This window comes from Epinephelus lanceolatus, chromosome 1 (assembly GCF_041903045.1).
Source record: "Epinephelus lanceolatus isolate andai-2023 chromosome 1, ASM4190304v1, whole genome shotgun sequence".
Taxonomy (NCBI): domain Eukaryota; kingdom Metazoa; phylum Chordata; class Actinopteri; order Perciformes; family Serranidae; genus Epinephelus; species Epinephelus lanceolatus.
The window spans coordinates 40,108,123-40,136,079 of NC_135734.1; the positions used below are offsets into that span (position 1 = coordinate 40,108,123).

The 27,957-nt window shown below is 42.2% G+C and overlaps 1 protein-coding gene and 1 long non-coding RNA gene across 3 annotated transcripts in view; one reads left to right on the forward strand and one right to left on the reverse strand.

Moving 5' to 3' along the window:
* Nucleotides 1-27,957, forward strand: part of LOC144464226 (uncharacterized) — a 67,463-nt gene that overhangs the window by 8,631 nt on the left and 30,875 nt on the right. The gene's annotated exons all lie outside the window — the stretch shown is intronic.
* Nucleotides 746-27,921, reverse strand: LOC117256506 (uncharacterized). 2 transcript variants are annotated; one of them, XM_033625953.2, is made up of 8 exons: nt 27,697-27,921; nt 14,601-14,699; nt 13,862-14,124; nt 12,628-12,720; nt 9,604-9,724; nt 8,994-9,046; nt 6,867-7,016; nt 746-3,493 (listed from the first exon to the last, which is right to left on the reverse strand). In XM_033625953.2, exons 1-8 carry the CDS (start codon nt 27,773-27,775, stop codon nt 3,305-3,307), a joined length of 1,047 nt encoding a protein of 348 aa, XP_033481844.1. In that variant the 5' UTR covers nt 27,776-27,921; the 3' UTR covers nt 746-3,304. The 2 variants fall into 2 exon arrangements, with proteins under 2 accessions (XP_033481844.1, XP_033481843.1); XM_033625952.2 differs by having other exon boundaries at nt 14,601-14,702; nt 27,697-27,919.

Here is a 27,957-nt window from a genome sequence, read left to right on the forward strand (position 1 = left end):
TCGCATGCAACTCAGGAATCATCATTCAAAGTTCATTGCTAATGGTTTGTTTTGAATGTCAAATTTGCTTTTTCATGATGAACATGCAAACTACATGCTTTAGTTTTGCCAGCTATTATCTGCTCTGTCTTTGGCAAAGTTTGCATTTCATTCGAAACTTCGACTGAAAACCTTGAATAACCTGACCTTGAAGTCATAGAAGAGTTTTTCCTTCTACAGGTGTTAAATTCTTTTAGTCCTTTAAAGTATCTAAGCTGTTAACATCATAAAACAGTCATTCATACTCTTAATAATTTTGAGAGTAACATTCAAGTTCAAGTGTGTGTTTTAAAACAAGCTCATATTTAATTATTTTTTGTCTTTGGTCGAGATTAAATCAAGAATAGTTGCTCACAATAAATTCTTATTTAGTTGATTAGATTTTCAAGGATCAAGAGCCTCCTGCTTTGCATGATAGTTGTGTGAAGTGATCGGTTTAAAGCAGCCAGAGACTTTTACTGTTTCACTGGTCGTGTAGGCTAATGACTACACATCTATGTAGGTGGGTTACCTCGAAGAGACCACAGATCTTGGATATTCAGTACGACTGTATACTCTGTGATGTATATTCCTGAGTGCATCTATGTATTTTATAATGTGAAAGAAGTATCTCACTGGATTTTTGATGTGTGTGTGTGTGTTTAAAATTTCCTGTTCATAAATCAAGTAAGCACCACAGAAGTAAGCCGAAGACAACCCACAAAGATATTGTCAACAATCACAGTTTATGAATCAGGCACAGGTACTACTAACAGAGAAAGCAGGCTTATTTACACATGCAGTACATCGTGAAAGCAGCCAGTTGTTCAAAAGACAAGCTTAAAAGTGTGTACCACTGATGTAAAAAAAAAAAGTTTCATATCAACAAGGAGATAAAGGCGTTCTTGGGAATGCTGAACCTGCTTTATGTTGTGAAGGATTTTCACGGCAGTGATTTTTGTTTACAAGCTCGGCAACTTGAAAACTCCCGGTCTGTTTGGTGTTTTTTGTCTTTTTTTCTGTTTCTCTTAATCTAAAAAACGCTGCTGCTCTTCACCGCTCCAAAAGACAGTGGTGAGAGTAGTAAAAGTTTGCATCTGTCAAAAAAAATAATACAAAAACTGTACACTAACGTCATCATGAAAATCATCACTAATACAGAAAGAGAAATGTACCTTGCAACCTATCCCAATTAATCTTTGACCAAAGGTCAGTGGTTGTCAAGGTTTAGGTGTTCATTATGCTTATCAGTATAAAGCATTGAGACAAATACCAACAGTTTTCAGAGGACATTTCCATGTTATGAACACCTTGTAGGGCTCAGTATCAGTACTCAACACATTGAAGGTATCGACTAAAATAACCCAGTACCAAGTAGTATCAAAACTTCTCCAGTCAAACCTGCATTTGCTCCTTTTTGTACCCAGATGTAGAAATAAAGACTGTGGTTTTACTTGCAGCCAGTCACTACAAGCACTTTAATGCGACGTGTGATTGGCCCACTGCCACAGCAGGTACAACCCATACAGTCTGTGGTGTGGTGTGGTGAAAGGGACCACGTTGTATTTGACAGAGTTGGCAGTTCAGCGTGCCAAGATGCCATCAAAACATTCAAAAGTATGGCTGTACCACATGCCTTTGGTTATCTGGTGGTATTTTATTCAATTGAATGTCTCCATTCATATGGTGGGTATCAAATCAAGTACACTCTAAAAAATAATCCACTGGTTCAACTTTAAAAAATTATTTTATTAACTATTTGCATGCATCTTTTTAAGGAGTTCCAACTGTGGCCGTATACAGTGAATCCTATGAGTCTTTTGTAATCTGAAAAAACTTTAGTACAACAAATGTGATTTGCTTTGACCATTAAGTTGAACCAACTTAATATTATCCAAATGTTGTGGTGATATTTAGTGGTCAAATTATTCTATTTAAGATATTCTAACTTGTTTATTTTTATTCCATCCTACTTAAAAAATGTCAAAAATGTTTTTACTTATGACCAACTTCTTAAAATAAGTTGTCAACTGACTTTATTTATGCTGAAAAACGTCTTTGTTTTAAGCTTTATCCACTGACCCCATGAATAATGTTTTAGAGTGTAAGAAGAAGGTATCAAATTAGGTCCTACATTGGTATCGGCATCACTTTGAAAGTCCTGGTGTTGGTACTGGTGGTACAGCCCTAATAGCTTGCCTTTTAGCATTATTTCATTCCTCAGTGAAACCAAAGATTTTCTGCTTGCTATCTTATCTATCAATTTGTTTTTTGTTGCTAACACTATGTCAGCTGGTCTTTGGTTTCTATGAAGAATGGTAACAATGGTAACAAGCAATAATTAAGCAAAATGGCAGTTTTGTAATTACTGTTTGACCATCCTTGAGGAAAATTTAGCTAACTTTCAGTAAATAAAAACCAATGGATCTCTTTCATTCATTTCTTTCTTTCCCATCTCACACTTCATAGGTCTTAAAAAGGTTACGGCAAAAAAAACCCAACAACTATGAAAACAAACATTTCCTGATGAATATCGAAAATCATCAGGAAAATCAAAACATGGTAGTTTTTTAATTACTGTTTGACCATCTGTGAGGAAAATATAGCCAACTTTCAGTAAATTCAAAACCAATGGATCTCTTTCATTCACGTCTTTCTTTCCCATGTTACACTTTATAGGTCTTAACAAGGTTAAGGCAAAAAAAAAAAAAAAAAAAAAGCTACGAAAACAAACATTTCCTGAATCAAATAGAAAAAACAAGCAGTGAGCGTCAGTCCTTTTTAAAACAGTACAAAAGCTGGTCTCCTTTCAACTGTCTGGCTTCATTGGTTTCATTGCACCACAATGGTGGATTGAAATGATAGAGCATTCGCTGCGTCTTCGTCATGAATCAACAGCACATATTTGGCATTATTTGGGGGTTCTACAATGATTGTTACAACTAGACCCAAGTCAGGGCGGCTAACAAATCCCAGCCAGTGCCCTGCTGAGCAGTCTCAGTCCCAAACACAGCGTATGTAGGCTCCTCTTGACACCAGCGAAGGCCAGTGATCCCAAACTTTTCACATTACAGGCATTGTCATTTCATCATCATAATCATGAGCTTCATCATTGTCGTCATCATCACGAGAGGTGCAGCAGAGGAAGAAGGGGGGGGGGGGGTATTTGGTGGATTCATGTAGAATTTGTCTCAGTGTGTGGACAGTCTCTGAGGCAGCAGGGGGGCTTGTGGGTAGTGTGTCCCAGTGGGTGATGGGCAGAACAGGAGGTCAGGGGTGTCAGGATTCACATCTCCGTGTCAGCCACTGGGGTCTGGGTGGCAGAGTGTCCGTTAGTGGTGGGGGCAGGGTTGGTCCCGTTTTCTGGTGGAGACTCACCGTTGACCGTCGGCTTGTCGAGGGGCTCCTGGGGTAGAGGGGCCACAGACACCAGGGTGTTGGCCTGGTTCTCCTCATCCACCTGGAAAGATTCAGCCTGAGAAAGACACACCAACATCAGAACTCATACAGGTTTAAGACACACATCTAACACCAACAAGTTTCATTCTGCTGTTGGAATATGACATGCAAACAAGCAAGAGAGTGTGCGGTTGAAAACTGATTTGTTTTTGTGGGTGTTGTTCAAAAATAAATTCTTTTTTAATGAGGTTTATGGGTTTCAGCTGTGTGTGCACTCAGAAGGGTTTCGGTAATTGTTTTCCTGTTGGGAGGTTGACAGTATGCATGCGTGCTTGTTGTTTTACTTTGCCTCCAGCTGAAAATATGAACCCTTTGTAGGTGCCTTTATTTGAGTTTGGTGAGGTGCTTTGGCTGTCGGCAAGAACCTTGAGGATGATATTTGATGCATGTGACAAACACTTATTCGGTAAATAAGACGCCAAACAAAAGACAATTCAGCAATCTGTTCCATCCAAACCATCATATGGGTGTGTCCCCATGTGTAAACGTTTTAAGAAGTGATGTCATAAGCTTGAGAGAGAAAACCCCCCCAACTAAAACCATCTGTAGCCCCCTGGCAGGGGATTGACGTAGAAAAAGCAGAAAGCCCTCAATACTGCTTTGAGTTAAGAGACATGTGAATCAAGCATGTCCTCCCCAGAGTGTTGAGTTAACCGGAGGATAACCATACGTTTGACCTCAAATCCATATGTACTTCTTTTCAAATAAACAGTCACCTTGTACAATTTCCTCAGCGAACTGGATCTTGTGGGGCCAAATTCTCTTAGCTTAGTTCAGTAAAGGTGGTTGCTTCATTGTCAGCCCATGATGCTTTTCTTTTGTTGCACTGTAAGCACTGATGTGGGGCAATACAGGGTAGACAGATAATGTTGGTCGAGGTGGAATCTTCTTTTAAAGCTAGCCAGAGACTTTGTGTAATAGCTGATCTCATGATTGCATTTAAATGTGACTTAAGCAAGATGATAATTACACCTCTGGTGTGAAATACAGCTTTAATGATTACTGATGTGCAAACAGCTACAGACTTTTGGCTCAGTGGGCATTAACAGCAGTGATGTGGAGAGGAGAACCACATTAAGAGGTAATCCTAAATGCTAATATCGTAGGCAACTGGACTTGTTTGCATTTCTTGAAGACGTTTCACCTCTCATCCAAGAAGTTTCTTCAGTTCTAAATGACTGGTACGAAGTTGCAGGCTATAAACCCTGTGTGGGTGGGAACCCTTGCAGAGTCGTAGGGGTCACATGAGCTCTTAGTTTCAGAGTCGTCTTCAAGAAACACAAGCAAGTCCAGTTGCCAGTTGGTAATTGAGAATCTTCACCGACACATTAAGAGGTAGTTTAACTAGATTTTGCAGAAGCTTGTGAGTAGTTCAATTTCATTAATATTTGTATAAAGATTTAAGTTGTTGAATTACTTTTATTTGACATTTTTGTGTGGTTTACTATTGAAACTTCAATTTTGGGTTCTAAAAGGAAAGGTTTTTTTTTTTTTATTGTTTCACCATTGCTTCTCTTCTATAACAGAGCCCCCTTTGACCATAATTGCTTTTAATTAACAAATGCTCTGAGAAGTTGTTGCATGCTATTTTAGAAATTACCTCACAAAACGATTCATTCTGGTTGGTGCAAGACTCCCATCTGAACTCTAGTTTCCGAGGGCAGGTGTCTGAGTCAGTACGTTTACATGCATAGTTAAGTCGAGGTACCGTTATAGCTTGACTAGTGCATTTAATTTGGCTACTGTCCTTGTCTCAGTGTACAAGCACGGGAGGGGAATTGGTTTATTGACCGAAGTATGTCCAACTCTGCTACAACAGGTGCCAATATGCCCCCTTTCAGCTTGTTAGTATCGGACCTTTTCTGGTTGACCTATCACGTCACAGACCAAACAATCTACAAACAAGTTAGCTACGGTTAGCTAGCAGCAAACTGGTACCGTGGTAGGCAACTTTACAGCTCTGTACATTTCATCTGTCCAAAAATGCACAGCTCTGGATGTAGATTTAGCCATGTTGTTACTGGCTTCTTCTTCTGTTAGGCATTTAATGCTTTTGTCTTCTGCGTCAAAGCCTGGGGCGGAAACTGGGAGCATGTGTAGAGTGCCTCGGCCAGTTTGGGTCTGATTGACTGTATACATGCAGGAGTAATTCAACTCTCAATCGCATTATCTGGGTGTGTTGGTCCAACTTTGAGAAATTCAATTAAGTATGATTTCAGTCGGACTAACATGTTTACATGTATTTTGAAAGTCCAGTTGTGTATGACTATTTTAACTCTCTCTCATACCTTAACGACAGAATAATAATGATTTCTACTGAGTTCTAAAACTACATATATGACTTTAAAATAACATATATTACATGTCCTAATGGTCGCAGTTTTGAAAATGTTCTTGAAGTTATAACACAGTCATAGTTATACTATAAAACATCTTGTTGGTTAGGTTTAGGAAAAACATCATGGTTTGGCATTACATAAGTACTTTTGTTACCAACATAATGTGTCACATGTCATATGGCGGTTGTATGCTACACATACTAGCATACTACACCAGGTTGTTGATAAAAGAAGTCAGTGTTGACTTTAGGCCATAAACTCCTGGGTGAAAATCCTGTGCTTGTTTGACCAATCCACCACCTCTGCCACCCACCCTAAATGGACTTTTATTAAGTTTATACAGTGTTACGCTAACTTTGTAACTTTGTAACTAACACTACATCAACTCCAACACATTCTCACTCAGACCTCGTCACATATCGACGTTTGGTTATGTACTTTCCACATCCAGAAGTTCTGCCTGTTACATGCATTGTCTTCTTTCAAAATACACTTCTATCTTATATACAGTGTCTTTTAAAATGAACACATTAAGGTAAAACAACACTTTACGGGATGTGAACACCGCTCTTCCGGGTGAAAATTGGTGTTTGCTGGACCTATCCACCACCCCTCCCGTCCGCCCTTCTCGGACTTTCGTCGCCTTAACTTTTATTTTTGTCCCGTCGCGTTTTCTTCCTGACGCCGCCGAGCACCGTTAAACAAAAACAGTGACCAGCCACGTATCATGCCAGCGTCACAGGACAGCTTTTTTGTCAGTGCTTGATGCCGCAAGTCACTGCCCAAGTGCCAGATTTAGATTACTTCAGAGTGACACTGGGTTGTCACCTCACTTCCTCCTCTGCTCCATAATAATTACTATGGCCATCTTTTTTTTTTTTTACAAAGAAGTTTGAACTTTTTTTTTCTAAGTAGCTTAAGTCGACCAAGCTAGAAGCTTCTCCTGAGAGTAGCTTTGCTGTAGTTCAACTTCTTCCAGTGTGAAGTAATTGGTAGCTTGCAAATCTATGCTTTTAAAGCAGCTTAACACACCTCCTCTAATCTACTCACCAGTCTGACTCCTTTGGAGTTCTTGCGGTGGGTCTTGAGGTAATAACCAGCTACCAGTAGTGCAGCCAGCAGCAGGCCAGTCAGCAGCAAGGAAACCAGCACCAACTTAGAGTTCTTCCCCCAGCGAGGAACAGCCTCCTTCACATCAGTCTGATAAAAGAGAACAAAATAATGTGAGTCAAGTGTTCATATTGTGTGTCTATACCAAGTCAGAATTATATTGCCTCCAGCAAACCAAACAAATCATCAAACGCTCTGTACAGATTGAACCTGACATGCATGAAAACAGGAGATAAAGTGCACATGTTAAATAGAGTACATTGTGTGTAATTGTTATCCTGGTGGATGGAGATCTTCGTTATTGTCGTCTTGTCTATTGTGACAGAAATTTAGAAAAGAAACAACCCAACCCAAAGCCTTTGTTTATGGAGATGTACCTACAGAATTTGTAGTATTTCCTCTGGCTTCAAGGCAGTGCCAAAACAAAAAGATGCCAGTGAGCAGACAGCATAATGAAGAATGACTGTTTGGCTGAAACACTGTTAAATTACTAAGACGATTATTCGGTATATGATGGAGTAGAGAGGGCAATGTAGTGTATGTTGAATGCAAAGAGACAGAGGGGTGTGACAGGCACACCCATAACCCCAGATTGCTCCCTGGGTAGTAGAAAAAATGTCTTGCAGCTGACAAGCGGATTGTTTGTGAGCTTTTTGTTTGTCACACAAACTGACAGCCTGGCAGCTTGAAGCCTTTGGAAAAGTCTACACACTCAGGCAGTGTTTTTCTTCTCCCCAGTGTATTCTGCCGTCTAGTTTCATTATGAGTCAACCAGACAATTTATGGTGGCTGAGTCTAGTGGATGTAACTTTATGCTGTCGGTTGTGTATTTCACAGGCTCTTAAAGGACAACTTCGGTATTTTTCAACCTGGGCTCTATTTCCCCATGTGTATGTGTGCGTATGATTCATGGGTACCACTCGTTCTAAAATTGGTTCAGTATTGAGCCGCGAAACGTGCTAAAACGGTAATGGGGGCAAATGCGTCCCGTATAAACATGCTTTTTTTCACCACTGACCGGTTCAGATCGCCAGTGCTATCTCTGTAAATAGCATGCTAACTTAGCCTTTCCCTTACCTCTGGGCTGTGTGATGTCACAAGCTCTGCTTCACTGTGTCTGTAGCTCTCTCTACTTGTGGGACAGCCGTTTTCTTGAGGAAGAGGTGTTTCGGGATTGGATGTCTTCTCTTCTTCGGCTGGTAGTAGTCATCTTGGGAGAAGTGAGCACTGCAGACCCGATGGTCCGCAAGGCGCAGTGTCTGGAGAGGAGTGTTAGCATCCATTGTAGCACAACTAGCCACAACTTCAGCATCTCGCCGTCAGACAAAGGCAGCCTATGAAAGCTGTACGGGGTGCTGCGCAACATCCTGTTCTTGCGTTCGGGAAAAAGGCCCGTTTATTTGAGCACTCCAAAAACTCTGGTAACACTCCAGGGGGTAGCACGTAAAAGACTCCGTCCTCTGACTCTTCTAGCGTAACACACACTTCACACACACACATACTCATTTACATTACCAAGTGGAGACAGCTTCCGCTTTTCTGCTCCAACACTGACTGACAGCTGAGTCCACTCATTCACAGTCACCACTGCCCCAGGGCCGCTACCATATGCTATTTACAGAGATAACACTGGTGATCTGAACCGGTCAGTGGCGAAAAAAGCACTTTTATACAGGACGCATTTGCCCCCATTACCGTTTTAGCTCGTTTCGCGGCTCAATACTGAACCAATTTTAGAACGAGTGGTACCCATGAATCATACGCACACATACACATGGGGAAATAGAGCCCAGGTTGAAAAATACCGAAGTTGTCCTTTAATGGTGCATGGTGTGATGCTGGCTGGACATGTGACATTGAGTGTCCATGCCTGGGTAAGGCTATTGAACAGATAAAAACATAATGCATTTGGAGGAGAAACACTGTCACACACTAAATCATGACTCTGCAGTTCCCAACTGAACTGAATAATTTATGATCTATATAATGATATAGCACTGCCTCTACCATTAGAGGGAATATATGTTTGTAGAGTAGTTCTATAATTCAGTATATGTGGCACTGTACCTTATCTTTGATGTTGTCGTTGTTGAACTTGTTGGCCATGCCTGCAACATCATCTGCATATTAGAAAAAAAAAAGAAGTTACAGTCAGTGTTTTTCCTGTTACATTTTTTAATACATTTTTTGTTGCCTAGGGGGTTGCTGGTTCAAACCCTTGGTGGGGGTTCTGTGTGTAGTTTGCATGTTATTCCTGTGTCATTGTGGGTTTTCTCCAGGGACTCCAGCTTCCTCCCACAATCCAAAGACATGCAGGTTAATTGGTGACTCTAAATTGTCCGTAGGTGTGAATGGTTGTCTGTCTCTATGTGATAGTCTGGTGACCTGTCCAGAGTGTACCCTGCCTCTCGCCCAGTGTCAGCTGGGATAGGCTCCAGCCTCTTAGCAGACTCAACAGTCAGCTGTCTTTCTCCAGAGTAAAGGTCATAAGACGCGCCACCTCCATGTCAGCTAATGGGAAATGGGTGGAACTAAAAACTCAGAGCACAGGATATTTTGCCCTCATCTTTGTTAAGTGGGAAGAATAGGTGACCTGACGTCCATGTAGTCGATGTAGATAGCAATGTGCTTCATCCGTGTTTTTTATCGTATTGATTACCACAAGAACGTTACTGACCTTCAACATATTTTCCAGATACGACAATTTCATCCGAGTTGTCCTCCTGATAGATATCCAGCTTACAGTCTTCACCACACAGCTCCTGCAGAACACTTTCAATCTTCACTTTGGTGTCTTTCTGCAAGGAGACCAAAATGAAAGCTAATTAGAATAGAAACGTTTTTCGTTTTAACATGAACAGTTTAATTGAACAAATTCCAGACTGCACAATGTGACATTCAACACTAATCCCAAATGATTAGCTCTCTCCAAAATCACAACGCCTTCCTTAAGTATTGCCTTGAATCTTCCACCCCACCTCTAATCCCTTCACCCTCTCTTTCTTCATCTTTCTTTGTCTTTAATCCAATAAGGACCATCACAACCCGGTGCACAACCTTTTCCCTGATGTCATCTGATCCAAACATCAGAACCTGCCACACTGTAGGAGCCCTTGATCCCACTTTAGGAGTGCACAGATGGATAGATGTGTAGCTATGAGCAGGACAAAGTGACCTCTATTTGGATATATTTGTCTTAAGAAGCTTTTTATTTGATCTCTGTGTTTTTTTATGCATTATGAAATTTAGTCTCAACATTTTCTCTGCTGTGGCACCAAAATTGCAGACATTGCAACACTAGATGAGCTTCTTGATTACAGGGCTGGATGTGAGATATCACCAAGACCTGCCTTGTTTGCAACTCCTTTATCCTTTCACACAGTCTCTCAGACCAGGAATACCTTTGCTGAACTAAATCCAGTTCTTACACAATAATGTATTTAAGAAATATTTAAATTGCTCACAAGCAAAATAGGATCATAGGTTGCGTCAGTTGAGATTAAACTATTTATCAAATGGTAATGCAACGAGTGTGAATGGAAGAGAGTTCACTTTAGACCTCAGTTTAGTCCTAAAGTTGAAATACTGGATTGGATTGAGCCAAAATAAGCAAGGCCAGCGTCAACTTTATTTATACAGCACCTTTCATACAATTACACCGCACAAAGTGCTTCACAGAGCAAAAATAAAATAGCATAGATGCCAAAAATGACAACACTAAACCAAAAAAAATGTTTAACCAAATAGAAGTCATTAGAATTAATGGACACAACGGATAAAATATAGTAGAAAAGACCAAAGATACACCTTAAAAATTAATGCAACAAATGATGAGACACCTTATGTAAAGCAAAACTAAAGAGAAATGAAAGTGTTGTTTAACCTCCTGAGACCCTGTGTCCTCATATAAGGACATCACACTTTGGGTTTACGTGGCCTGATACTTCATTCTTCATGACTTAGATCTGTTGCACTTGTTCGTGGACACTATTGTGTGCCATCTAGTGGTAGTAAGAGCACAATACACTAATCCATGTAAAAACAAGATGGCAGCCATCTCTGCCAAGTTAGTCTGAAGCCGATCCCAACACGGTAGAGGACAAGGTCCAAAACCTGATCACATTTTATGGTTGACGCTTGTCTATTCATGATTAATAATGTTGGTAGTTTGATATGGCAACAAATTTGACCAATTTTAGCAACAGTAACAAGACGCTGTTAATTAGTAAGTACTTGTTTGAAGACGTTTGGACTTTATTGCTGTCTCATTTGAGGACATTGGGACTTAATTATCATTTCACAGTGTTTGGTTTTTTATGCATATCAGGTCCTGCTGATCCCAAATAGCTAGGAGAAATTAACAATGCATACCAAAAAAAAGTTGGGGTATCAAGAGGTGAAAATGTCCACAGAGGTGGAGTTTCTCAGACAGCTACAATATGGCAAAACAAACCCACAATTACTAGAAAATATTGCTGGATTTTCAGAGTGGTTGATGTCTTTGTCTGAGCACACAGGGAGCCCTCTGGTGTATATTTTGCTGCCAACAGCGGTTTATGCATTGTTTAAATGTTAAATAATACATTTGCTGCTGAGGCTATATGAGAGCCATAGCTAGCTGAAATCACATCTAATGGGTTCGGACCTCCACATAGGCGCTGCCGCACTGTGATTCCTGTAGACCTCAAAGCTGTTATCCTGAGACCCTGAAGAATTTGTGTTTCTAAACACAAACACACCCACGCTGCTGCTTCAGGCCTCTATACATTACACATTCTACAGCAGCGGGGGGCCCACCCATCGTGCTCCCCTCCCTCTGCCCTCACAGCATGCCCTGGCTTACAGGCAACAGAAATCTCATGGACTTTCCATGAGATGAAGACTTTAAAAAGGATGGGCACAGTTTTTCTCTACCATTGCTGATTTATGGGCATCGCACATGTAACAGTCACTGCCTCTTAAATCAGGAAGAATTCCCTGCTGAGCTGATGTTTAGCAAGCTGATAGCCAACTGGGAACAGCATCAAAAACCAAGCCAGAGACTATTTGGTTTTCTGGTGCAGTTTGCTGATTTGTGTGTGAATATGCACGTGCATGAATACTTTGCATTCCTTCAGCTTCATGTGACCCAATGTAGGATTGTTTGCTGCTCTGCTGTATCATCAATACCACTGAAATGTTATCTTTAAAGGGGAACTGCACCATTTTCCAAAAAAAGTCCTAAGGTTGTCCAATATTATTGGTAAACATGAGCAACTCTCTCCTGAATCCAAAAGCTAGAGGGCTAAAACTAAAATTTGTGATGTCATAGGGTATAAAGTCTTACAGATGAAACTGAGAGCACTCAGAAGAATGTTGGGTATTAAATAAAACCCAAACATTCTGTGGGTTCATAAAATCAGTCTCCCATCTATTGTTTATGGAGCAGCCCCAGACTTTACACTTTAAGATATCACAAGTTTGAGTTTTGAGTTTGAGACTGTCTTCTCTGTTTTAGCTTTGAGAGAGGAGCTCATGTTCACAATTATCGATCCAACTTTCCTTGGCCATGGAAATAACATACTGGAATTCATAGTTGGTGTTTTGCCTTAAGCAAAAACTTTCTTTTTCTTTCTGTTTCGCCACACAAAGAGAATATTTATTTTACAGCACATATAAGTAGATACATAAACAGACAGAAGGAGGTGTTTTCTGAACTTACACAGCTGGAAGAGGCCTTGAGTTTCAGACTGACTGCGTTTTTGTCCTGGACCGCCTCTTTGCTGACACACACAACATCATCCTGAGGCACGGGCTGCAGAGAGAAACCAAAACTCCTTAATTATCCCATGACTCACTGATCTGCTCATGACATGCTGTTTGTCATCGACCGAGTTGTAAAGAATTATTGTGGCCTTTAACATGTTGCAGCACACAACAGGTGGGTGGACACACAACTAAAACCCCCTGATTTGCTCCCTCTGTTATAAGCCTATTTGTTTATTTTATCTTTTGATTCCAATCAAAGAGAAATCTGAATGTGTACCTACTAGAGTTGTTCAAAAACCGGTATCGAAAATGTCTCTGATGCTACCTAAAATGCTGGTCAGCAAGTAGTCTAAGCACCGGTGCCCACCCTACCTAGTGAATGTAGGTATCGGCCAAAAAGCATATCAGGAGGGGGAAAACATGATACTGGTACATCTCTAGTACCTACAGCATATAACAAACTTGTTTGACCATTGCAGAAAAACTAAAGAAAATTTAAGAGTCACTCTGGCTATGTGACTGAGATTGGTCTCTCATACCATATACTACAAATGTGTATCCAATGAGCTGGAAGCACAACATTTGTAAACAAGATCAAACAGGTGTGACTCACTGAGATGAAAATACATCCTAATTTTCTTATGTAAAAACTACTACACCACTCTTCCTTCTCAGTTTAGAGAAGAACCATTTGCAAATAATGTGATGCCTCATTGCCATTTAAACCATTTGCAAATTTGATCCATGGGAAAAAAAGGTGTCCCCAACATGACGAAATAAGACTAGTCCATCCATCCATTTTCATAACTGTTTATCCTCTTGGGGGTTGCGGGGGGCTGGAGCCTATCCCAGCTGACATTGGGTGAGAGGCAGGGTACACCTTGGACAGGTTGCCAGACTATCACAGGGCTGACACATAGAGACAGACAACCATTCACACTCACATTCACACCTACAGACAATTTAGAGTCACCAATTAACCTGCATGTCTTTGGACTGTGGGAGGAAGCCGGAGTACACATAGAAAACCCACGGAATCTGCATGTAAAATAACTGACTGTAAAGAGGATGGTCGACTTTCTGTTATCAGTTACTGTCAGATATCACTGTGACCCCACAGATACAACCAGACAGCATATTCAACTTTATGACGGACTGAGGGATCTGAGGGAACTTCTTTATCTTACCTGTGGTTTGTTGACGGGGCCGTCACCTCTGGCAGGCATAGGTGCTTGGGTCTCTGGTTCCACAACTTTGGGTGCGTCAGTATGGACCTCAACTGTGAACTCAGTGTTCTCATCTGCGGTGTCCTCTGGAGCTGCGGGGTTGCTGTTGTTGTTATCTACTGCCTGTTCTGTAGCTGTTGCTGTTGTCGGTGCTGCTGTCGTCTGTTCGGTCATTGCTACAGGGTCCATGGTGGGGTAAACCAGGATTTGAGGATCCTCTGACTCTGCAGAAACAATTCAACTTAAACTGTTAATTTGTTGGATATAACAGGACACATGGGCTTTCACTCACATTGTAGGTCAGAGGTTGTTATGCGGTTGAATCTGAAAAGTGATGCAACCCAGGGCTCTAATCACACTTTAAATGCTGATATATTCTGGACCAAATGTTAATGAGATCGAATCAATCAGGCTTATGCAGTTCATTAGTGCTGCTTATTTAAGATGTGAAGAATTTCTTCCTCATCTTCCTCTCTGTAATCAATGTACTGTCGCTCTGGCTTTCTTTTTGCTTTTGTCCCCACAGTATAATTCAATCTTTCAAATGTTGATTTATTTAAATTTTTGGTGTTGTTGTTTTGGGTGCTTGTTTTTCCCCATCAGTGAGCCCTTTGTTTGCCCTGATACATCTGTATATCTGTAGAGTAAACCTACAAAATGTTTCTTTAAATGAATGGCAGTGCCAGTCAGTGTTTCTTACCAGGAGCTTCAGTCGCCCTTGGAGACATGTCTCCTCGTACGCCTGTTTCCACAAATGGCACCGTCACTGCGACAATTTCCTCTTCCTGTGCCATGACTCCTGCTTTGAAATCAGAACAGTTGGGGCTTAACGTCACTTTGTTTTAAAAACACAATGAATGTTCTCATTGTCTCATTGTAGATGCAGTCGCATATCGTTAAATCACTGACAAACACAATGAAGTTCACACTACATAATTAACATGAACTGTCAGACTAAGAGTTCTGTTAATTTAATTCACTTCTGTGATTGTCACAAAATTAAACCGTTTTTATTTCATACTTTTGGAGATATATCGAAAATCTAAATTTAACTCCATTAAACCCTATTGAGCTCAAGCATTTGAAATGTAGGGACAGCAGATGTAAATTAGCTGTTAGCTAACTCTGGTGCCATTAGTTTTAATTGTGCGCTGTCCCTGTAAAAAAATAAACAATAAATAAAATTTAAAAAAGTATCTCCTCTTACAATGTGTTACCAAGACACTCCAGGCTCAAACAGATAATGTTACCACTTTTAAAGATTTAAACGTCCTGTGTTTGAGACTTAGACGAATTTACTGGCCGAGGATTGCAGATTGCAACCAGCTGAAACTATTCCAGGTTAGAATTCCTTCAGTGTTCATTGTTCAGGAGGTTTTTCCTAGGAGCCGAATAACCTGCAGAGGTCTTCTCCTCTCCAAAACAAACATACCTGGTGATTTAAGGCCCTGTTTAGATGACAGCGGTTTCTCTAAAAATGGAAAAGTCTGTCCTTTGCTTTTTAAAAATGTTCCGCGTTTATATGACAATGTTATTGAAACGATCCCCGTTCACACTGAGCCGCAAAATCTACTGGAAACGCTGTAGTATGCACGCCAGGCCAATGGGTGGCAGTGTAAATTTGCAAAGCGCCTTCCTCTACAACACGGTGATTACAAACCAAAACAAAGAAGACACAATGGCGAAAGCACGCACAGATAACTTTGTCTGGATGGACAACGAGGTGGAGTTGCTACAGTAGATCTACACTTTGCTGGAGAAGCATTGATAAATTGAACAGGGTGAGCAACACAAGCAGAGCTCGGCATTGTTGTTGTGATGGTCGACTTTCTCGCGCATGCCTAGTGACTGCAACCGTAATGCGCATGTGCGAAAAGTCTGAAGTTTACATGACAACGGAGATGGTGCCGTTTCCAAAAAATTGCACTCTGGAACCCGTTTTCAAAACGTTGCGTTTTCAGGCACCCAAAACGCCACTGTTGTGTAAACGTTCGGCCAAAACACAACTAAAGTTCAGTTGAAATCGTTGTCGTATAAACGGGGGCTAAACCAGTAAAAACACTCAATGAAGCAGTTTCACATGGAAAAATTCTGTGGATTTTTGGACACTTCTGTCACAGAGGGGCTGTGAATTATGGTGGCTGACGCAAACATGCAAATCACCCTATCTAGAGCCACTGTTTGGTTTGTCCATTCTGGGCTACTACAGAAACATGGCTGTGCAACATGGCGATCTCTGTGGACAAGGACCTGCTCCCTATGTAGAATTCAGTTCTTATTATCAGGTGATTATACACTAAAGAAAACATACTGATGATATGATATTCCATTTCTGGCAATATATCCTCCTAAATCCTACACACTGAACCTTTTTAATATGATTTAGAGTGTGCAGTTTCTCCTGCTTTAATATAACATCAGTTTTCGGACTGTAAAAGTGAAGGGGTCCAATGATGCCTTCTGAAATTATGCCCTGGGTGTGAGTAATTTGCACACAGCAAGCTCACATGAACCAAAGTGGACAATCTGTGATCACATTATCACAGGTGCATACCAGTCTCAGCCTCAAAATTAAGTCTAATGGTGAGCTCTACTTTCTCCGGATGGAGCGCTCACTTAAGCTACTTAAGTCCAGCTACTCAGAAGAATCTGAGCTATTATCCCACGTCAGTTCATTATAGTTCGGCCGTCATGATGTGATTAAGTTGTAATGTGAGGTATAGCTCATGGCTCAGATGGTCTATAGTTCTCACCAGTGTGCCCGAACATCAAGTATCATCTGAGTGCATGAGCTCATGCAGTGTGTGAGAGTTCTTTGTGTCCCCAGAGGCCTCTACAGTGATGGAAGATTAGGTAAAAGATCTCTCTGCAGCAGATAACTGATGTGCTCAGATCCATGGATCACGTCATGAAGTCATTTACTTTGAAATGCAATCTTCCTCTCTCTGAGGTTTCTCTACAGATCGTGTGGTCACAGTGACTCACTTCAGGTTCGGCTCGAATGGGACATACAAAATACGTTGCTGAAGTGTATTAATGTGAGCCGAATGATTTTCCGTCTACCCTGTTAAACAGTTGAATGCCCTGATTAAATGTGCTGCTGGAAGGTGCCAGGTAATGATGCCATTGAAAACATCACTTTTTCCAAATGTTTGAATTATGTAACAGGCCATTATACCATTTTCCATTTTCAGGGATCTGTATGACTTTGGGGCGAGAGCCCTTGATAAATTGCAACCCTGAATCAGAGTCTTGATAGGATATTTCTACTCAGGTTCTTTCAGGTGTAAATGACTTCACCTGCAAAGTTGTAATAACCTGGATAACTTTCAGGGAACATTTTTATTCTCTGGGCAAATTAGTAAAGTATGCTGCCACACCCTGCAGACACAGAGCTAATGAGCTGAGGCCATTACTGCACAGGTCAGATTGCAAGGGTAGGATCCAAGAGTCAAACCAGAATACTCAGCATGCATTCCTCTTCCCCAGATTTCCCTCTCGCTGTCTAACAACAACAGCATCACCTCATTCTCAAAACATTCTCATAATGCCTTACCTCTGTTGCAGATCTCATTACTTCTCACTCTCTCACTGTATCATTCCTTGCTTGTCGCCACATTGACTTTGTGATTGATTTCAGATTTGTTGTTCAGGTGTGCTGCCCCCTGTTGAACTAAATGTCAGGAACATACGTGCCTCTGTTTACACTGAAATTCAATTTAATTGATTAGTTTGTTTACACTTTGCATTCATATGTACGTGACTGTAAAACATTAGCTTAAATTATGTTGTTTTACCACACGCTGTAAATTACAGGTTTACTCAATAATTTTTTGATATGTGGATAGTTTGAAATGTAAAAAAGAATAACATGTGTTTAAAGGTTCAGTGTGATTTAGAGGGATATATTGGCAGAAATATAATATAATATAAATATGTTTTCTTTAGTTTATAATCGGCTGAAAATAAGATTTGTGTATATCTTAGAATGAGCCATTTATATCTACCAGGGGAGCAGGTCCTCATTTAAGGAGATTGCCATGTTGCAATGCTATGTTTCTACAGTAGCCCAGAATGGACAAACCAAACACTGGCTCTAGATAGGGTGATTTACATTTTTGCGTCAGCCACTTAAGTTCAGAGCCCCTCCATGACGAGAGTTTTGGAAAAGAACTGATGTTTCTTAATGTAAAACTGCTTTATTCAGGCTTTTTATCCATTTAAATCACCTGGTCACATTCTCACTCCGACCTCGTCACATACCAATATTTTGGTCATGGACTTTCCACATCCACATATGACGTGCAAGGTACCCTGTGTGTATTGGTTGTTGATGTTCTGGGACACCGTGTCAAGTTCTGCCTGTTACATGCATTGTCTTGGTTCAGTATTCACTTCCATTTTCACAGGAAATTTACCATTTACATACAGTCTCTTTCAAAATATCATTATGTCTGTACAACACTGCAAATTGACGTTTTTTTTTTCCCTTCAACAACAAACACACGTGGTTGGGTTTAGGAAAAAAGAACAGGGTTTGGCTTTAGAATCTACCGAGATGCAAACACCACTCTCTCGGGTGAAAGTCGTGTTTGTTGGACCCATCCACCACCCCTCGCGCCCACCCTACACAGAATTTCGCTGCCTTAACTTTCGTCCTTGCCTCGCCTTATTTCCCCCTGACACTGCCGAGTGCTGTTAAACTATAACGGCAACTGGTCGTGTATCATGCCGACGTTAAAGGATGCCTTTTTTGTTGGTTTCTGACGCTGCAAGTCACTGCCCAAGCGCTGGATTTCGACACTGTCTGAACGTCTGGATCTTAAGATATCAGAGAAAAAAGGTTAGCACACAGTTAGCAGGTGCTGGGCTAGCTAGGAGAAACACCTTCATGCACCACCTCAAAATACCATTCATCTCCGTCCAAGCAGTGCTGTAATATTGTTCCATATTAGTCTGCACCGAGTTTGAAAGACAGACTGAATAAGTAACAGATATAAAGAAGAAGTACCAACGTAACATTTTCACGAGCCTCTATGCACTTCATACTGTTTACTAACCCTGTTTTCTGGTGCATAGTGACATCGAATGTGACACAGCAGGGAAAAGAACGAACTGAAAGGCACACTTGTCGACTGCAGAGTACTGTACACAGCTCTGGTCTTTTGGCAATGGGAAAGGAGTCTGTTGTCTATTTTTAGCTGGTATTTCCACATTGAAAAAATGTGTATACACAACTTTTTGTGGAAAAGGGTATTATTCTGTTTTTCACATTCTTTTGCTGTAATAGTACAACATGAGTTGTTTTTCCACCTCTATCACACCCTATTGTCTCCTCATGGTTGTCTCTGGTCAATACTTGAGATTTTCACACATAGGATTCACGCAGTGGTGGCACTGTGACAAATGTCTGCTGACTTCCTCAGATAAATCACTGTGACAGACAGGTGCCATGAGTACAGAGTAAACACTGTGTGTGCCGGCCTGTGCTAGCAGGTGGGGCAATCGTCTCCAAGGAGGTCTTTAATTTTGGCATGCTTAGTGCCAGCAACTGTCCACTGCAGCTGTCCGTCATACTGTGCCTAAACGTCTACACTTTGTAACTAGTTCAGATGAATTAGAAAACACATCAGTCGCTGACCTCCAGGCAGTTTTGTACTTTCTTTAGCTGTGTCAACCCTAAAATAAAGGGCTCAAGTTTCACAATGGAGCCAGGATGTTGCCTCTCACTATCCCCCCCGCCTCTATTTTACCATTAGGAGCATTAGCATGGGTGTGGAGCAGCGACAGGTCAAGGACTCCCTAACCTTGTTAAGTCTGTCTGTTAGGCTCCTGCTCTTCAGCCTGTGGCCTACAGCTGCCATCCCTCAGCCGCCTCTGTGTGGTCTGTCTGTTTATTTTACCGGAAAGGATGAGGTTCAAAATGGGTGAGATGTTTGGCCATAAATCAGGTTTTCTCATACAAACGTGACACACAGGAGTGTGAGTGCGCGGAGGCTGATATGTGTTGTTTCAGCTCTGTGTTGACTTTCTGTCAGCAGGTGATTTGTAGTGGACCGGAGGGTAAAACTGTGTCAGTGTTGTTGTAAAATGAAAAAGTCTAAAGAATGATGGTGTGGCTGATGGGTATGTTTAGTTTTCAGTTACAGTTTGGGGTTTGGGGCGTTCTCCGAAGGGATATCGGGGAGATATTGTGGTGAGTGACTGGGAATTAATTCACATTTCTCTTTTAAAACGGAGAAAACCACACTGGCTTTATTTTAACACAATCCCCCTGCTCATAGCCTGCAGCATATGTTTGAGTTTTGAGGGATTAGGGAGGATTTTACATCCATACGGTAAAAAGCAAATGTGTTTTACTAGGCTTGTGCTAATGATGTCATGGCACCTAAAGCACACTTGTAAAACTTGGCTGCTACATTCTCATAGGGCAAAACATAAGCTTCAGACACAGTAACACTCAGCCTGTTTTTTTTTTTTTATCTGAAGCTGCCAATAAACTGAATCCAGCTCTGACCAGTCATCACTTGTTACACGCAAACAAACATCCCTGACAGACCAGATGGAATAAAACCTCCGCGTATAATTGCTACTCATGACCAATATTTACAGAAACAGTATAGCGTGATCTGGGTGACCACCTTTTATTGTTTTGTTTTTATTGTGGATCTAAAAGCTTCAAGTCTGGTTATTATTCATTTCAAGCAAACTGTTACGCATCAATCATGATCATTTGCTGCTTTTCAAATATTTATCTACAGTGTATAAAGAGAAGCTGCAAGTAGCTCGATGAAACTGTAGCCTTGACCTGCACCTTTGTGCTGTAATTGATACAGCAGCGTCCCGGGTGTTGGCTGCAGCTGTACTTCCTGCATGAGGTCCGCACACTTCCTGACAGTGTGACCTCTGAGCCCATCACCACCTCACCGCCCTCTGCCCTCCACTCGCACACTCAACCGGAGCCACAGCTAAAGATAATTATTCACTGATGTAACTGAACCATCCCACTCATACATACTGTACATGAGAGACGTTTGCAGCCCCCTGAGCCTCACATCACCGCTGATACCTTCACAGACTTGTCTTTCATTACGTCTTTTTGCGTAATGCTAGAAAGCGGGCCAAGATATCAGTCATCAGTTGTGTGTCTCGCTATCATTGCACAAACACGACAAACCTAATCAGCCCTGACTCCATATGTTCTACAGCCCGGGCCTTGACTTCATTCCTCCCTTGAAGATTTTCCCACCAGATTGCTCTGAGTGACGGCTGCGGTCTTGAAACGCTCCACCCCACACCCCCCCATCTCTTGGGACTCCGGATGGAGGAATGTAGCAAGCTCTGGAAGAAGACAAGGCTGCAGCTCAACGCGCCCCCCCCCCCCCCCCCCCCCCCCCCCCCCCCCCCCGCCGCCAATCCTCCCTGTCTGCTCGCCCTCTCCCAGTCACGCACGCTAATCCCAGGCATCCAATCCATTGAGGTGAGATGTTCGCCTCAGCCCTCACACCTCCTACAGCATATAGTGTAATGTAAAGCAGCATGCCAAGAGCCATATGGTAACAGCTCTTTACAGTGGCCCTAGAAAGCTATGCCTGCTCTGGGTCTCTTAAGCCTGCTTCATGGTGTATGTAATGGCTAAACATGCACAAGTTCCACATGAAGGCAAATGTCTTCTCCACACAACCTTACGTTTATGCCTCTTGTGCCTCCCTGATGACTCCAAGCATGAAAACTCCCGTATAGTACTCGATCAGATTTGTTCTAGTTCCACTAATGGACAGATTGAGTTGAGTTTCACTGTTTGAAATTTAAGATTTTGTTCAACTTTGCACGCCCACTTCTGAAAGCAGCCAATGCACCCATTCATCTGCATCTACTGTGCAGTACATCTTTCACTGTACACCCTTTATTGTGTGTCTTATATATGAAACATGAACCAGCTGTTGGATGTTTTAATGGGTAGACACTGCCATGACTTTGGTTTCCAGTCCCAGCCTGGCTTCCAGAGAAGTCCTGAGCTACATGTTCATGAGGGACAGACCCCAAACACATGGCCTTACACCCCTGGGCTCTCCCTGCTTCTGTTGGGGGAAAGCCTGTGCAGGGTAATGGGGCATGGTGAGGTGATAATGGTCCGCACACGCTGATGGACCACCGTGTCAAAAGCCTCGTTTTCACCAAGCAGTCAGGTTCAGTTCAATTTGGTAAACATTAGAATGGTTATTTTTGAGTTTAGCTTGTACGAGTTTTGAATTGTACCAATAGAACAGCTCTATTACATCCCGTTTTTGTTACCCTTTTGTCAAGTTACCCAGCACATTGATCAGATACTAAAAGGTGGAGCTAGAAACAGTCGGCACTCTTGCTCAACAAGGACTTGATGCACAAGCCTGCTATTTTTAAGTATTCCATCGACTGCGACAGAGACTCGAAACACTCCACTCTGTTCTTTTTTGATTGGAAAATTTTGGCGTGAAACCCCTGTTCTATGGACGATCAGCGAGGTGCAGGTGTTCCTCTGCATCTCTGGTGAAAAGGAAACACAGAAAGTGCTGAACGAAGCAGTGACGCAGCAGTTACCATCCGGTAACAACCCCACCTACATTTAAGAGTACTGTCTAGTTTAGGTACATATCCATATTGGTTACGGCTCTGAGGGGCTGTGTTAAATTCTTTGCAACAGAAGCGCAACACTACAAATGGCTGCAGCGTGACAAGACACTAAGCATCTGTGTTGTTTTTTCTGAGCACAGAGTATAAAAATGTTTAGCTTTGGGTAAAATGCTTCTCTCATCACTGTCGTCCAATCACAGTGGAGGAGGGGCATGACAAAAACCACAAAGACCAACTGTCACATCCTACATGCACAGGTTACGGACGAGACATATGTTAATATATACTTATGTTTCCTAGATCGGCAGGTCCGTCCTTTCTACGTGCGTCAGTCTTTCCTTCATCCAGAGCAAGTAGTCTAGCTCGTGCTGACATTTTACCTCTGCGCATATTCCTTATCTTAGCAACTAGACACAACCATAGTGTCGCTGCTGAAAAAACGCCGCACCTCCAAGGTGCTCTCAAGCTCTCCCAGCCGAGCATTTCCTGGGGAGCACCTGGCATTTCAGCTGTAAGAGAACCGCTTTGGTGGACACAGGGCCTGAGGGTACGATACTAAAGGTGTTTGGAAACACAGTTATTGTCCCATTAATGGAGGCTCTACTTGCACTCTTGCCGCCACATGCAGCATACAATAGTTACCACATGATATAATCTTTAAAAATATAGACAATCCAGCTCTAAATGAAGCCATATAATTTATCTCAAATCTTTCTATCCTCAAGTGAAGCTTACATCGACCTGTGCCAAGAGCCGTTTTCTGCTTTTGAAGCTGAATGTAACTGTTGTGACTGAGTGTGTGAGAGTCTGTCAAGCCCAGACAGCTTCTATAAACACTGTGAAGACATTATGCCTCCTCCTTTCTCCCACAGTTACATGTCCTGGAGATATTCCTTACGCATCTGTCTACAGGATACTGTTTGTTTAAATTGCTGTACGTCTTGTGTAGTGTAGATGAGTGGGGTCTGTGGGAAAGGTCTACACGGACAACCCACCATATGAGGCTCTAACATCCCTTCTCTGGGACTTGCATGCTTCTATACAGCGTAACACACGACGAATTATGTCAGTGTTTCTGAGCAATGTAATACTGAAGAAAAATTGCAAAAGCACTTAATTGAACTATCATCAAGTGTAATTTTCCTTCCTCTGCTGCCTCTGGATGTGCCTCAAATTTGTCAGAGTACTTCTTTAGAGTTTCTCTGACATCACTCTGGCATCTGTTGGATAGAAATTTGATCCAAGAGTGCACACCCCCTCCACACCAGCCCTCCCACACTCACCCCAAGATGGATTTTCAAAGAAGAAGTGTAGGTGGAGACAAACCAATGAGTGTAATTGCTCTGTAATACCTTTTCATTAGAAGATTGTCAGTCTGTTCTCCCATAATTATGCCTTTTTTTGTGTGATCAAATAAGAAGGGGCAGACAAAATACTAAAGTTGGGTTCGACTTCTTTCAGTTGTATCTCCAAAAGATAATTGGAAGTTTATATTGTGAAATTATGCAAAAATAAACATGCTATGATATCTTTTCCTCATCTCGTTTAGCCCCATAAGTGGTTCCCTATTTTTGGGTTTTTCTAGTTAATGAAAGCATTGTTCATTCAGAGTGTTTTCATAATTTCATATCGTCAGTCATATCTTAAACAGTCTGAATTTGAGAGTTAAGAGCGTGCCGAGGAATGTGACATTGGAGCCTCGTCCCTCAGGGTTAAACATGCTCTGCAACTCTACCCTCTTTGAAACAACAGACTGCTGACCCCACTATCTCGACCCCCCCCCCCCCCCCCACACACACACACACACACACACACACACGCACTGCGCTCCCCTCCCCTGTCGTTCCTGTCACAGCGATTAATAGCAGAACCCGGCTCATTCTCCTCCGTTGGCAGAAACGCAACTGGATCTCATGGTTTCAATCAGGCCCGTGGAAGCAGCACTTACTTCACCCGACGCTGCCCAGCTGCAGCGCTCGCCCAGCCCAACCCCGAGGCCACTGCAGCCCCTTATCAAGAGCATGACGCCTGTTTCAGAGGAACCACAATCAGGAAACATGACATCTGCTTTCAATTGAGTGCATTATATCCCCCCCCCCCGAACACACACACACACACGCACACTCAATCGCCCACTACAGTTTCACTGCCTTGTGCATTACCTTGAATGAGCCTGTCTGGTTTGAGTGTACGCAGGTAGACTGTTAGGAGATCCTGTTGCAGAGGGAGGCAGATCTGGGCGTCACTAGCTCAGAGGCTCAACATTGATTTTGTCCAGAAAGAATTTGAGGCACACTATATCTTTCAAAGAAATCTACCCGTGTAATTACTTGCACACACATCCAGGGATGGTAGTGAAAAACAACCACAATAGGCCATTAAGATGCCGAGCTAGACTTGATGTGCAAACACACTGCTCTCTGCTTTTGAACATCAGTTGCTTTCACTTTGAGTTGTTACAGTACGTGTTGCCATCTGATCTTCAGGCTTTGACTTCCCTTCCATGTATCAGATTTATAGATCAGGGCGCATGCCGTTTGACAAAGCAGGTTGTTTGGCTATACCATGTCAACGCTTATTGTGTTTGAATCGCGTAAACAGAGCCTAAAAGTACAGAGGCTGGAACAAGTTCAAAGACAGAGCCGTCGAGAGCTGAATGGAAAAGCAGCCTTTCTCCTATTAAGAGCGGATGAAAAACCCTATCCCATGTGAATGAGGATCTTGTGTACCAGCATGTGTGTGTGTGTGCCCAGATGTCTACTTGCCACCGCTGGCTTGACACTGCGATTTGACTTGGCTCACTCTGTGCCACTCTCTTCATGAGAGGAATGAACACTCTGTTGTTGACATTCTTTGGTGCATCCGTTACTTCAATGGGCACTGCGCAAACAATGATTTACATAATTACATGCTCTGAGGTTGGCAGTGAGATCGGGCAGGGTTTAGCTGGAGAACCTCCCCAAAACCACTTCACAGCGCAGGCACAGCTTAAGCTATGTCACGAAAATTGTTCATAAGTGTAGTTTTCATGTATTTGAACTGCAGTCTTCCACGCACGAGACATTCCAGTCATATCACTGCCAGTAAAGTCAATCAAAGCATCTTTCAGTCCCTCTGCGTTGCTTCGTCTGACCATCTCCCTGCTTTACCAAAAGACGTCTGCTAAACATCCTCACCAGGGGTTTTCCCTCGGTGTTTCTGATCATCTCCTGTTCAGCCTCTGCTAACACGACCCCCCTCCAGGTTGTCTGGGCAACCGTTACATTCACTAACATCTGTGAATCCGCTCTGACCTCATCACAGTAAAGTTGTACAGTAAGCCCATCTTTCGTCTGCTTACATAACTGCCCTGCTCCCATCTCTCAGGTTGACAAGACAATTCTGCAAGAGGGATCTTTTTCCAAGTCATGAGACAGGTGCTTCATCCTGCAGCTGAAATATTGTTAAACTTCAGTGGTCTTCTTTGTCTTTGTTTCCCATGTGTGTTACATCTGATATCTGCTCCATCGCCATTTATCTGTTTTGACAGAAACATTTGGCCCAACTGCAGTTTATCACATGTTTTGAGTTGCTTTGTTTTAGCAACTTGTGATTTTGGGGAAGATAAACGTCACAGTGCACGTCAAGAGATGATTATTTTTTCTTCTTAAAGGCAGAGTAAAAAAGTTTTGCTGCGTCTGGTTCTGAATCTATAGGTTGAAATCATGTCAAGGCAGTTTAATTTTCCAAAGCAGATGCAGCGGCCTCTCGTTGCTGATGATCTCATTCACATAAGCTTTATCCCATGAACAAGACAGAAGGTTTGAATTAAGCAATTCAGCGCGGGGTTCATTTCCAGCCACAACAGAGAGCGCTGCAGATGATAGTATGGCTATGGTTCATTCTCAGCCCCATTTTTTGGTGACATCTCAGTCTTGCTCAGTGTTTGTTTTGATTTAAACTTGGCTCGGCCACTATTGAAGAATGAAGCTAGTCATGTATCTGAAAGGTTTCACAGATAGTTCTCCTCTCCACATGATCTATCTCAATTATCTGCTTGCCACTGCCGACAGTTAACGGGGTAAAACTGGAGTCATATGCAGTCATGCATCCGGATTGATCTGCATCTTAATAGTTAAGCAAGCACGCAAGCAGAATTTTTACACTTGGAAAACAGACTTTCATTGTCTTGTTTGCTCTTTGTCTTGTGTGGGTCTCGATTTCCTCTCATCAGTTTTGAATTGTGCATGAACTAAATTGGAATGTGAAATAAGCTTGCATTGGGGGAACAGTGGTTTGAAAAGTTAATCATACGGGATTGTGATCAAAACACAACCTGAATTTGTTTTGGCCGCACCCCATCGATTGGCTAAGAATGTTTTTTTGAATCCAGACAATAGATTAAGCTCTTAATCTTAATTCTTAAAATGTTTCACACTGTGTCTAGAGCTCTGCCATGTGAGCCACATGTCGTCTCACATTTAACAGCATCGGTCCTGCCTGATGCCTTAATAAAGCCCCTACTATATCAGCCACACAACCATGTTTGAAATGCACATTAACAACCAAACTCCACACCCTCCTCTCTTGCACGCACGCTTCAACTGGCCTCACATTACGAAGCTAAATATAAATACACACATTTCTCGAAGTCCTTGAAGATCGTGGGAATCGGGTCAGTGAAATAGCAAACATACCACCAGAGGAAGGTTCGCAAATATTTAGAACTGCATAGTAAAAGGCAAGAAAGAAAGTAATGAGATGATGTTGGAAGTTCTATTTTAGCAGCAAATTCATAAATTCAGATTAAAGATCTTAACATCACATCATCATTTTAACCTTTGCTGTGGCTCCACGTAATTTAAACCCTTCTCTCTAAAATGATCCCTTTGTTTGCCAAGGTATTCTCCAAACTATATTTTTCTGTCTGCATCCTGGAGGAGAAAACGTCTTCATCAAACCCTCTTTAAAACACAGAAAGTGTCAAAGATTTCAGTGCAGAGATAGTGTGTTAGCATTCCAGAGAATAAAAAGGTTGTAGGGTTAAAACCTGGATTCAACTCAAAGACCATTCAAACAAACACTCACTCCACCCCAACCCCACCCCTCCTGGCCCTCCCTCCCACCCTCCCTCCCTGTGCATGGCCATACGATCTCTGAGAAGTTGACCCTCTTTGCATTAAGCATTTCTTTGTACTACTCACCATTTAAGACTGAGGCGACGAGGAGCAAAGCCAACATTCTGCAGGGCCCGTTAGTTCTCTGCGCAGATGATGCTGCCATTCTCGTCCTGAGCGTGCACACGTTTGACGGGCGTGAGTGAAAATCCAGGGAGAGAAAAGGAGAAAAAGGGTGAAGCTGGTTGAGCCAGAGCAGTTAAGGGTTTCCTCTTACCCAGAGCGGGACAGGGTGGATAAAGCACCACTTGTGTTCTGTCAGTTTTTATACAGCCCCCCCTCCTCCCT

What these genes read in the sequence shown, in the direction of transcription:
- LOC117256506 (XM_033625952.2), bottom strand. Translation starts at nt 27,775, where the DNA reads ATGGCAGCATCATCTGCGCAGAGAACTAACGGGCCCTGCAGAATGTTG. An exon ending in CGTCGCCTCAGTCTTAAATG is followed by an intron (nt 14,703 to 27,696) that starts GTGAGTAGTACA and finishes CTGATTTCAAAG; the next exon opens with CAGGAGTCATGGCACAGGAA. An exon ending in ACTCCAAAGGAGTCAGACTG is followed by an intron (nt 3,494 to 6,866) that starts GTGAGTAGATTA and finishes TGTCTTTCTCAG; the next exon opens with GCTGAATCTTTCCAGGTGGA.